General features: G+C 36.7%; 1 protein-coding gene across 3 annotated transcripts in view; it reads left to right on the plus strand.

Annotated features, from left to right (window-relative positions):
- The first annotated feature begins 1,277 nt into the window (after nucleotides 1-1,277).
- LOC121980554 (starch synthase 3, chloroplastic/amyloplastic-like) overlaps nucleotides 1,278-13,505 on the plus strand; it is a 70,993-nt gene continuing 58,765 nt past the window's right edge. For all 3 annotated transcript variants that reach the window (XR_006111586.1, XM_042532639.1, XM_042532641.1), the window contains exons 1-7: nucleotides 1,278-1,397; nucleotides 1,489-1,720; nucleotides 2,287-2,347; nucleotides 2,430-3,863; nucleotides 4,850-5,064; nucleotides 5,256-5,526; nucleotides 6,999-7,174. Coding sequence is in view for 2 of the 3 variants with exons in the window: in XM_042532639.1 (XP_042388573.1) it covers nucleotides 1,625-1,720; nucleotides 2,287-2,347; nucleotides 2,430-3,863; nucleotides 4,850-5,064; nucleotides 5,256-5,526; nucleotides 6,999-7,174 (2,253 nt within the window). In the remaining variant the exon portion in view is untranslated. The remainder of the gene's footprint in view (nucleotides 1,398-1,488; nucleotides 1,721-2,286; nucleotides 2,348-2,429; nucleotides 3,864-4,849; nucleotides 5,065-5,255; nucleotides 5,527-6,998; nucleotides 7,175-13,505) is intronic.

The raw sequence follows: 13,505 nt of genomic DNA on the forward strand, positions 1-13,505 counted from the left end.
TAAATTTTTAAATAAAAATTAAATAAAGAATTAATAAAATATTAATTAATACAGTTAAAAATTAAATAAACCAAACTTTTCAATAATGATATTCTTGGAGATCTAGCAAGGAACATAGATGGGTCATATCATTTGACATAGTTTAGGACGGAGCCAAAGGGGAGGTGATGGCGACGGCTAATCCCCTTAATTTTTAAATATATAAAATGTCCGAGGTACACAAATAGAGAGTGAAAGAGAGACAAATAAGAAATAACGACATGATCACTTTCACTAAACATAAACACATATATTTCATCCCGTCGATATAAAATTCTTGATTTCGTCCCTAAACATAAGGATGTAAACGAGCCGAACCGAGTCGAACAGTATTCGACTCGAGCTCGGCTCGAACTTTTATCACAAGGTTCGAGCTCGGCTCGAACTTTTATCACAAGGTTCGAGCTCGGCTTGTTTTAGAATTATCAAGCTCGCGAACAGTTCGAGCTCGGCTCGTTATTAGTTCGATTATCAAAGTTAACGAGTCTAACTCGTTAAACGAGCTCGGGCTCATTTTTGGACTCGTTTTTGGCTCGTTTTAGAGCTCATTTTTTTGATTCATTTTAAAATTCATTTTAAGGCTCGTTTTACGGCTCGTTTTTTTGACTTGTTTTAGAGCTCGTTTTTTTGGCTCGTTTTAAGACTCATTTTTTTAGCTCGCGAGCCTATAAACGAACATGTTCGTGAGCTCACGAGCCGAATATCCTTAAGCTCGAGCTCGGTTCGATAAAACTGTCGAGCTCGAAGTCAAGTTCGAGCTTGGCTCGATAAGATAAACGAATGAACTCAAATAAACTTTTTACCGAATCGAACTTCGAATAATTCACGAACCGTTTGATTCATTTACATCCCTACCTAAATATAATCGTGTCCCAAGCTACAAAACTATTAGGTCATGTTACTTGGCACGACACCGTGTCGTGTTATTTAGTTCAATCGAATTAAAAATTTTAAGATTTAAATTCTAAAATTAATATTAAAAAAATTAAAAAAATTAAAAATAATTGAATTAAAATTTTAAATTTGATTGATGGATTAATTTAACCAAACTTTCGCTAGTCTCACCGGAGTCCGTTTGAGCAAGCAAACGTCCATGAAAACATGTCACGGGATTACCGCGTGACAAACGTGGTCCCTTCACCCTTCTCGCCCGATCGCCCATTCTATCGCCACCTGTTTTGCCGAAAAGGACGTTGCCTTTTCCCTATTTCTTGAATTGAAATATTCCCCCAGAAAACACGTCTAGATAATAATTTAAATACTATCCTGAGCTTTCTTGCACATTTATTCACGGCTGCAAATGCTTCGCCGACGTTGTCCACGACATCTTCAGATCGCCGATAATTCGAAAAAACACCGTAAATTTTCTTCCCTCAAATTCCGCTCCAAATCTAAATTCAGAAACATGCTCCATTGTTTAAATTTATTTTTCATTTTTGAATTCGTCAGTTTTGGCTCATCCCCCGACGGGCCTCTGTGATTGTAAATCCTTATCACTCCCTGCGACGGGACTGTTCTACCTTCATTTGGGTTCTGGAGTCTGCAAAGAGGCGGCGTGGGCGATCTTGGGGCGGCGACGGTGGCTATGGCTCTACAACCGCAGTGGCCGGTTTGTTGTCGAACAACGACCTTGCGGAACACCCAGTTCAGGGTAAAGCCGCATCTTGGGCTCTTCTCTCGTGTAAGTTTCCAGCTCTCGTTCCTTTTTTTAGTTCTTAGTGTGGCTTGGTTTTTTGACGAGGTTTGCTTTCATGGGTGAGAGTCTGAAAGGTGCTGCCATTGGGGGTTTGATTCATTGAGTTGGAGTGATCTCTCTATTTTCAGTAGTTGCCCGATTTGGGTATTTGTAAGAATGCCTCCTTTGGTGGCAATTATGAGCTGGGTTACACTTCGAAAAATTGTTTTTTTAATAAAAAATGGTTTCTAGTGATTTTGATCCAATTTTTGGATCAAATTGCTATTTTTATTCATTAGCTCTATCCTTTTCGATGTTCTTTCTTTTTAGTCTTGTAATTCATTTTGATGCTATTTTCTTATATAGTTGATTATTTTGGATTTTATTTTTTCTACATCTTGATTGCAGTTCCTGAAGAAGATACTAACTTTTCTTTTTTTCCTCCTGAGTAGAAGTTGCTGCATTATACACTATTTGTTTACTATGAGGATTACATATGATTTTCTAAAATCCTAATACCGTGAAAAAAAAATCTCATGTTTCGTCTCTCTCGTTTCATGTACTTTCCACAGTCATCACTTTGGCATCAAGAAGTTAGAATCAAATTTGTACCTTGCATCCAGGCAAGTTCAGGTAAACGATTCATATGTTGTTTGAAATCAAATACTTTTTCCACAATCATGTTACATTCTTCAGGTTTTGATTTGCATTTCAGACTATTTGAAGAGGCGCCACAAAAAGAGCTTGATTCCAAAGTCAAAGACTTCTACTCCAAGAGGCTTTGCTCCTAGACCACTGGTTGGAACAAGCACTCAAAAGAAAGATCAAAGTGACACCAAAGAAAAAGAAGTTGGAATAAGCACTGAAAAGGAAGATCAAAATGACACCAAAGAAAAAGAAGCAGTGGAAACTTCAAGCTCAGGCAAAGATACAGTTTCGAGAAGCAGATTAACTGCTAAAATATTTACTACGGAATCACAAACGGCTGAAGCTGAAAGCATGTCTTTTGCTACTACTGTTGACACTGAATACAATATAAAAGAAATGAGGACTGGGAATGAAGAATATCAACACGATCTGAGATCTCAGCATGTAAAAGTTGATCATAGTGACGAAATTATAGAAAATGTGGCAAAGACTGACCAGTTCAATGAAGTGGGAAGGCAAGTGGCCTTTGGTAATGATCAAATAGGCAGAACGACAATAGCAGAAAAGGCATCAACAGTTGGCGAACAGGAGGAAAATTCAGGTACGACTGAAAATAATCTGGATAAAGATGACATTGATGAATCAGTTGAAGTTCTTAATGCAAAAAACACAATGATTGAAACTGAGGACTCATTACTCAAACAGAGAGAAGAAATTGATGCACAGGAACAAAGGAAACGATTGGAGAATCTTGCTGATCAAAATTTTTCAAGAGGTAATAAAATATTTGTTATTCCAGAAGTGGTGACCCCAGACCAAGCTATCAAAGTTTTCTTGAACCGAAGTTTATCTGCATTGGCAACTGAACCTGATGTTTTAATCATGGGCGCTTACAATGGTTGGAGATGGAAATTTTTTACAGAGAAAATGAAGAAAACCAATCTTGAAGGAGACTGGTGGTCCTGTGAACTCCATGTGCCTAAGGAGGCATATAGAGTGGATTTTGTGTTTTTCAATGGCACCAACATATATGAGAATAATGATTATAAAGATTTCTCTGTATCTGTGAAAGGTGGTATGGATGAAACTAAATTTGAAGAATTCTTGCTTGAAGAAAAGAAGAAGGAACTTGAAAGACTCGCTGCTGAGGAAAATGAAAAGAAAAGGTTGGCAGAAGAGCAACGCCAGATGGAAGCAGAAAAAGCTGCAATTGAAGCTGAAAGAGTACAAGCAAAGGCACAAGTAGAAAAAAGGAGGCAGGGTTTGCATCATGTGATGAAATTGGCTTCACAATCAGCTCATGATGTATGGCAAATGGAGCCTACTTTATTTGAAGGAGGTGACAGGATTAAACTTTATTATAACAGAAGTTCACGCCCACTTGCTCATGCTTCAGAGATTTGGATTCATGGAGGTCACAACAACTGGAGTGAAGGATTGTCTATTGTCGAGAAACTTTCCCGTTCCGAGAAAGTTGATGGTGATTGGTGGTGTGCTGATGGTATAATACATAGTCACTTTTAGCATTCTTTTATGTCCTGAATATTTGGTCTTCTTGCACCCTCTTTAACTATGCAACTACACACAATTTCCTTTTCCAAATAAGCATGATTCCACGTTGATTCCCCAGTTATCCTTTTCCAAATAATCAGGTTAGGCTTTTACTATGTTTGCATGTTAGCCCATATATTGTGATCATGGAGTCCATTTGTTGCTACCCTTGACATTCTCCCTAATTCTTTATACAATATCAATTTATTTCAGCTTCCATTTTGCTTGACATAGTGCAAGAATGACCAAGAACTTCATGTGAAGTGAGCATTGTTTTTTAGATCTTTACATTCCACAGATGCCTGGTCCAGTCACTCTAATACAAATTGTTTGCACATCTTAATCACAGTTTGTTTTTGAAGATAGTGCTGAGTTGTTGTTATCTTTGCATGTACATTGTGCATGGATGTCTATCATTTTTGAACATCTCTGTCTTTTATCATGGAAAATTCTGTCATCAGCAGTGTTTTTGAGCCTATCATTTTTTCAAAAAATAAAGTAGTGATTTTGAGCAATTCCAATTCCAATTCCAATTCCAAAAGCTTCTTTCAATCCTTATTTGGATCAAAGGTTAAAAAGGAGTTTATTTTAAATTGGTCAAGATGTGGAATCTCTGTAAACATTTATGTTCTAAAATAAGTTCTTTCTCTCATACAAATAATATCTTAAATTGTTCCCAGTTAGGAGAATAACTCTTGTGATGTTGACACAATCTAGTATATGCTTAGCTGTCTTCATTTTGGAGGGTTGGTGGTTTGTTTGGTTACTTGGCAATTCATTTGTTGTTGACGACTATAAGCAATAATAGCCAACTGTTATCTGATAAAAAATGATTTAGTTTTTGCCGAAACCTTTAGCCATTTTTCCTTGTTGCTTAGTAGAACATTAAAATACTACATATGCCATTATTCTTAGTGATTATTTTTTTTTTCACAGTTGTTGTGCCTGGTCGAGCATTGGTTCTGGATTGGGTTTTTGCTGATGGACCACCCGGAAAGGCAGTTGGTTATGACAACAACAACTTGAAGGACTTTCATGCTACTGTGCCAAAGAGCATTCCTGAAGAACTTTTCTGGGTTGAAGAAGAGCACCGAATCTTCAGAAAGGTTCAAGAAGACAGAAAAGCTAGGGAAGAGGCTCTTCGTAAAAAGGTTAGGTATCATTTTAGTATTGCTAATTTATGTTTTTAGCAAGAAGATGAGAAATGCTTACTGTAAATAATTATATTTGATATCTGAGTGAACGAAGAAACTTTGTTGTCTTCAGTTCCTTTTTTTGTTAACATCCTTGGACAACATAAAAATAAGACCTAGCTTAATTTGAATGATGTTTATTTTTACAGATTGAGAAAACTGAACATATGAAGGCTGAAACAAAGGAAAGGACAATGAAAATGTTTTTGTTGTCTCAAAAGCATATAGTATACACTGAACCAATCGACGTGCGAGCTGGAAACATGGTCACCATTTTTTATAATCCATCTAACACTATTCTAAATGGCAAACCTGAAGTTTGGTTTAGATGTTCATTCAATCGTTGGACTCACCCTAATGGTCCTCTACCACCTCAAAAAATGGTTCTGGCAGAGAACGGTTCACACCTTAAAGCAACTGGTTAGATTTCTCCATTCAAAGAATTTCTTGAATATCCTTTTATTTTTTACTATTTTTAATCCCTTAATGTCAATATACTATCAAATACTCTTAAAGGATTCTTTCTCAATGTTTCTTCAAAATTGCTAGTATTTGATGTTTGCTTTAGTACGCATCTTTCTGCTAACACAAGAACTATGACATCATGCTATTTATCTCTGATGCGTTCTCATCTATGTTGAATCAAATTCTTTTCTCAGCTTGTCGAATGAAGTTTAGTTCAATTCATTTATTTTCAATTTTTTTTTTTTGCATTATTTGCTTAATAATTAGATCTTTATTGATAAGATAAATTTCTTTAATGATTGGTTTGTGAACTTTTCCCGGGATACCGCACCCTTTTTATTTGTTTGGTTAAATTATTGATGTGATGCTATCATTCCATAGGAAATTTTAGGATTAGCACACTTTACTTTGAGCACGAGTACAGACTACCTTGTTCCCTGTTATATAAGGCATACAAAAACAAACATGGCCAAATCTCATATAGGCATGTTCAAGTAGATACCGCAAATAGGTTGTTTGAAACGATGGATACTAAGTTTGTCCATCAGAAGAGTCTGATCATGAGGGATAAAATAATTTCCTCAACAAGGATCACCATATCACAGCCATGCCATAAAAAAATAATAAATGAGATTGTCTTGATCTGAACCTGATGCAGATTGAGGCAGAGAACACAAGTTGGGTATGTAATGTGGATGTTCTCTTGTATGAACACAGTCGGTCCATGCAAATGACAAACAATTCAGTGTGACATTATACATTGGCCTTGTGATCCTTATCACTTGCTTTTTCTAATATTTATGTTACAAGCAGTAGTACAGAACCATGTATGCCCTAACTTTGCACTCTAATAAAAAAATATTTTAATTTCTTTTATGTTAATTGAGGGGGCCAACCCAATTTGCATCAACCTCTCTATCTCCATCTTACGACCCATATTGTGCTTATTCATCAAAGCAGCCAAGTTGGATTCTAGCCAACCACAAGAGTAAATGATAGGAAGTCTTATTTGAGTCTAACCAGGTGATTAACTTGGGCATTAGAGTAGACCCTTAATCTATTAATCATCCTAATTTCATTGTATCCAGTCAATAGCTACACTGTTTATCTCAAGGAATGTTGATACGCTGGTGGATTCAATCTGGTTTACATTGGCCCATGTTTCTTTGTTTGGTCTGACCTAGTCTATCTTAGGCTAGCTATTGATTCTGTATGTTAAAGAGCCTATAGTTGCAAGTCCTTTCAAGTACTAAGTCACATTTGTAATAAAAAATGTGAATATTCTCTCATTAAAGTGCTTCATTTAATCATTTCTAGATTACTATGATGATGGTACATTAATTCATGTAGATTTGTAGTAGTGTTTATGTTAAAGTTTGATGGCTGACAGCCTCTGAAATTTAAATTTTTATTGTTTATTATTGCAGTTAAGGTCCCAATTGATGCGTATATGATGGATTTTGTTTTCTCGGAGAGGGAAGATGGTGGACTCTATGATAATAGAAACCAGATGGATTATCATATCCCTGTCACTGGAAGCATTGCAAAGGAACCACCTATGCATATTGTCCATATTGCTGTTGAAATGGCACCTATTGCGAAGGTAAAGTCACTTGCTGAATGCTTGTTGACTTAAATCTAGGTTTTGAATATAATTAGGGAAGCTAGATACAAGAACATGAAAATCAATCAGGGAAACAGGTTCAATCAGATAAACTCTAACTAATTCTATATTGGCATGCTGTTACAAAACATTGTTATGCTCAGAACTTACTGTTAATTTGCTTAAGTGTATTTTGTTAGGACTCACTTAGATGAGAAAATTAACCTATTAACTAGTAACTTGTTAGGCCCAACTACTAACTCAAAATTTAAAGCCACTTACTAATAGCTAATTCATTTAAGCTGGTTTAGAACTATCAGACGAGCTGCATGTGACGGGACGGACCGTCCCACCAAAAACCCTTCATCTGGTGGGGCGGGCCGGGAAACTCCCAATCCAACCTAAGATGGATTGCGGGTTAGTTCACCAAAAAAATTAAAAAATATAGAAAAATCCTACAATTCATTGAATTTGAATATTTCATAAATAGACATTTCTAGAAAAATCCCCAATTCTTGATTTCACACTTACACATATTAACCAAAGCAATTAACACAAAAAATTCACAACTTTCACTACAAAAGTACATATATCACCACAATCATAATCCACACCAATAGTACATATATCATTTATTATATAACCAAATAGTTCAACAAAATAATTAAAAACTTAAAAGAATTCATAAAGCAGAAAGTTCAATAAGTATATGAAAATAAACAAATAATACAATGGTTTTTAAATTTCATCAATCATGGCATCCATATCAAAAATTTTTCCTCCATCTCCTTTCTCTCTCTCTCTCTTTCTCTTTCTCTTCATCATTTGATCCCTACTTGGACAACGTTTTTTAATACTTCCATTATCTTCTTTAACTTTATCTACATATAAAATACACAAAGATGAAGATAGTTAAAAATAAAACCACAATAACCTAATATATCAACTAAGTCAAGAACATAACTAAACATTTGTAACTAACCAATTGTGAGTGCAAATAAGAGCTTGCACTTTTTCAGGAAGGGTGCAACTTCTATACTTGGTAAGCACATGAGCACCAGTGAAAAAAAACTAATTTAGATGCAAGAGTAGTTATAGGAATAACCAAAACATCACATGTCATTAGTGCAAGGGTTGGGTACTGATGCTTTTGATTCTTCCAATGCTCCGAAACATCCAAATCTTGATAATATACAAATTTATGTTTTGGCTCCTCCAAATAGAGATCCAATTGAGATTTTTCAGCACTTATAATTGTTTAGATCTCAAATGTCATCATTTCCTACATTAATTGGAATAATAGTGACATGAAAATATAAACCAATTAGAGAATACAAGAAAAAAAATAGAGGACTTACATCAACGATTCTTTTGTTCTTTTCTTTAACTCCTACTCTTTGTGGAGGTGTATGAGGTAGAAGAAGATTGTGGTCGTGAAGAACTTGTCTTACTAGTATTAGAATATTGGTCAACAAGCTTATACAATTTTATCTTCACAAGTTTCATCTTCTCTTGGCATTTAACACAATTACTCTCAACCTTAGAATAAAAGAACTCCAACATCGAAAGCTTTATTCGTGGGTCAAGAATAGCCTCAAATACAAGCACCATGCTATATTGAGTCCCGTACTTGTTAAACTTCTCCATCATTCTTTTACACATATAACTTATCACCTCAGCTTCAATCAATAAGTTTTCCTTTAAAAAACTTTAAAATCTTTCAGACTTGAAAAAAAAATACAAATTTGATGTAGGATAGGAAAAACCATAGATCAAATTGGTAGTGTAATAAAATGGCTCAAGGAACTCATATATTTTCTCTCCTCTTTTCCACTCTCCACTTAAAGGACAATATTTATAATTCTTGTCAGAATTGAAGAGAAACAAAAACTTTTTATATTTGATGTCACTATCTAGTATTAAATATGTTGAGTTCAAATGAGTAGACACATCCAATCGCAAGTCAATACTAATATCAATATTATCAACTGCTTGTATACATTCTTCAAACTTCTTCGTCCTAGTCTTTGAACCTTTAACATACTTGACTGATTCTTTAATTTTATTCGAAGCTACAGTAGTGACTTTCAAACTTTCTTGGACAATTATGTTCAAAATATGAATAGAACAATGAACATGAAAAAACTCACCGTCACACAAGAAACTATAATGCAAAGAGAGTTGTGCTTTCAAATGAACTTCCTTGTCGTATTACTAGATACATTATCCAATGTCAAACCTTTTTCTCAATCCCCCATTTCTTGAAAAATGTAATTCAACTCCTGAGTGTGAAGGAGGCATATAAGAAAAACTAAGTATTTTTACTATTCAATTTCCAATCATTTTCAACAAAATGGGCAGTCAAGTAAATATAACTGTCACGCCCCAGAGGAGTCTCTGTCAGACAAAAATCCGGCAGCATCTCCCCTGTACCGGTGACAATATGAAGCAATAAATACACACAATACATCTATATAACCATCAACCCACACGGCTGGAATAAAATAAACACAACCACGCAGTTTAATATCATCAGTCCACTCGGCTGGAGGTAAACATGCACAGCGGAAAACACAAAATAATACGAACATAAGACCAACAACGACACAAACAAAAATACATGCAACCACCACACTAGACCCCAAAATCCACATCGACTTATTGAAAAACAAAATGCGCAAAATCACTATACTATCAAATAGAAATAGGATCGAAAAGTAACTGTCCTCGAGCATGACGTGGGACTGGCAGCCGACATCTCTCCAAGCAACTTCTCAATCATCTACCTGTTACCTGGCGAAAGAAAACCATTTTATGGGGTGGTGAGTATTGGAACTCAGCGGGTAAAGAAAGATAGTGCATGAACATAACATACCACTAGAAAGTGAGCCAAGAGTATACAGTCTCATAAAAGAAATAGCAGATACTAAAACAGAATCATAATAGATGCTTATACCTGAAACCATATCCTAGGCTAGGTATAGAAGGTCAGAAATGATACTAATTTGCTACAGTACTGCTCATAACTACAGAAGTAATGTGTAAGGTATATAAACATTTCCAACAAATAAACCAAGGTCTAATCACCTACAACGAGAGCATATCTCAACATAAGACAGCCTATCAGCATAAGTGAACAACAGCAAGAAGCAACGACAGCATAAACATACCACAACAGCATAAGTAAGCAATAACAACATATGTAAACAACAGCAGCCAAAGCAAGTATAATAACGTCGAGAGGCCGGATCGATGACAATTGTACCACCCAAAGGCCGCCACTCCTCTCGAGTGACCGGATGAACAGGTGCTAAGTAGCTATCTAGCTACCAAGCGAAGGGATCCCTGCTGCTCACAACTCCAGCTACCACTACCCATGAGTGGCCGAGTGCGGCACGAAAGGACAAGCGGCATCTCCTCCAGCTACCACTACCCATGAGTGGCCAAGTGTGCGGCGCGGCCCGACGGCTCACTCCCTCACAAGGAAGAAGTGGTCGCCGCATGCATGCAATGACATGATGTGTACAATGCAGCGGTCATCATATAAACATAAGCTAAAATCGGGTATAAGGTATGCTACATGAAGCCAACATGCTAAATACGGTACATAAGTAAACAGCAAACAAGACACAGAAAGTTGGTATATAGTATCTGCTAAATATCATTGATAGCAACAAGAGACTGTATGGATATACAAATGAATATCTCAAAGGTTTTGAGTGGAAGTATCAAGCATAGGAAAAATTACGAGTGGAGTCAAGGCAAAGTAGTTCTTATCCAAAATAGTTCATGCACTAAGTTCAAAGAACTAAAGAATCAAAGTAAGAAGTACCTGCCTCAATAGAAAATCGAATCTAGAAATCCTCCATCGAGACGCTCGTCTCGAATCAAAGTCCTGTAACGCATAATATAGAGATTTAGCTAATTACATAAATTAATTAGCTAAAACAAATCCCCGGCAAAAATCTAATCCATTGATCAACTAGGGTTTACTTCGTTATACCCTAATCGTTCCACTAATCAATTAGATTAAAACTTAAACCTAACCTTAAATCAAATTAAGAACAATTCATTACTAACCTTTCCTACATGATAAACACATTCTAAATCACCTCCTAAATTCTCATTGTTTGGGAATCAATGCTTAACAAGAAAACTAACCTTTACAACTACCATCCTTCCAAAACCTCAGTTGAAGCAAGATCGCCACAGCAATTCAAAGCCCTCATATCCTTGGCTCGATTCCAGTGGCGCCGAACAAGCTAGGGCACAGGTGCCGTGGAGACTTGGATGCTCAATTCCCGGCGTGCTCCAGTGTCCGCGACTAGGAGAGGAGAGAAGAGGCTCGGCCGACTAATCGGGGAAGGAGGGGCAACCACCGGGAAGACGACAGGCTGCTCCGTGTGGCGGCGACGAACACACGAGGAAGGTTGAGAGGAGTCGGATGTGAAGGGAAGAAAACAGTCGGCAATGAGAAGAGGGAAAGCTCAGCGGTGTGGCTCGGAAAGGAAAAGGAGAGGAGCTAAGGCTTCGGGAGAGCAGAGAAGGGCGGCGTCGCGAGGAAGGGATTGGCGGCGTCGAGGAAGACATAAGGAGAGGTCGGCGTGGGAAGGAGATTAGGGTACGGTGATGTTTTTATAACTTAGGGAAATTTTGATTAAACCCTAGATCTATTTCTCAATCAACTCCCACTTTCGGGTATTCCAAAAAGACTTTTTCTCGGGCCCATTAGTGCATCCCCTCTAAGTGCGTCATACGAGCTCCAATTAAATTCCAAAAAATTCCTAAAATTTTCTAAAAATTTCGTTAAAATTATTTGTCAAATAACCTTATTATTTAAATATTATTTGGGTACCGTATTTTACATTCTCCCCCACTAATAAAAATTTAGTCCCCAAATTTACTGCTCAACTAAGGGATCTTCACCTAAAGGTAATAACCAAGCAACATATTCATATACTAGTCCATCATAGTGTCATGATCAAATCCTTAACCGAAAAGGATGCTTCTGTGGGTTATGGACTCATCTTGCTTCCACTGCGCCACTCTGATATTCTGCCTTCACTTGTTGACACCCAGAGAATCAGACTTCAAAGTTCACAATATCGTCCTCTACATTTCCCCTTTTTATAATTGTTATATATACAGGGAGCCTTAGACCTATGAAAGAGTAAATTGGTCTCCTACTGATCAAGCTAATAAGAGTAAATCAGTCCTCTACCAACCAAACCAACACGAGTAAATCGATACTCTATACATCGGGTCCATAAAAATATCTAGGCACTGTAAACCTAAATAGCAATAACAAGGACTCCTCATGTCCGTACAACAAACATACCCAAAAATAAGATCACTGACACAAAGTCTGTAATCTAATCTTCAACTAAAATCACCCAACTCCATAAATATCAAGGCATTATACTCTTTAAGTTACTATCAACATCAAAGGCTAAATAATAGACCATCAAGTCTAATATCCACTAATAGATCATCACAAGACAACATATCACCATATCTGATCTAACCAATGATTGCCCCCACAAATCATACATGGTATAAACACATGGTACAAACAACTAAACAAGTACACATGGTATAAACAACTAACCAAGTACTAACAAAAGTGTATGATAACGGTATACCACATACCTCCTATAGTTTGGAGATTCCTGCCGCTGCCTGGTCCCATAACTAGAGAGTCACATCGAGGGAACAAAACAATCGGAACGTTGAAAATCATAAATCGAAATAAGATCGAAATTTCAAAACACAAAACACAGCATTTGACTCGAACCATTCCTGATACCACTAAATTGGTATCAGATTAACTTGAAAATCCATAATACGAAAAATAAATTGCAAAATTTGAAACATAAAAATAGGCTTCGCAACTTGGCTCTGATACCATAAAATTGTCACGCCCCAGAGGAGTCTCTGCCAGACAAAAATCTGGTAGCATCTCCCCTGTACCGGTGAAAATATGAAGCAATAAATACATACAATACATCTATATAACCATCAACCCACACTGCTGGAACAAAATAAACACAACTACGCAGTTTAATATTATCAGCCCACTCGGTTGGAGGTAAACATGCACAGCGGAAAACACAAAATAATACGAACATAAGACCAACAACGACTCAAACAAAAATACATGCAACCACCACACTAGACCCCAAAATCCACATCGACTTATTGAAAAACAAAATGCGCAAAATCACTATACTATCAAATAGAAATAGGATCGAAAAGTAACTGTCCTCGAGCATGACGTGGGACTGGCAGCCGACATCTCTCCAAGCAACTTCTCAATCATCTACCTGTTACC

The sequence above is a fragment of the Zingiber officinale genome, chromosome 5A (assembly GCF_018446385.1).
Source record: "Zingiber officinale cultivar Zhangliang chromosome 5A, Zo_v1.1, whole genome shotgun sequence".
Classification (NCBI taxonomy): Eukaryota; Viridiplantae; Streptophyta; class Magnoliopsida; order Zingiberales; family Zingiberaceae; genus Zingiber; species Zingiber officinale.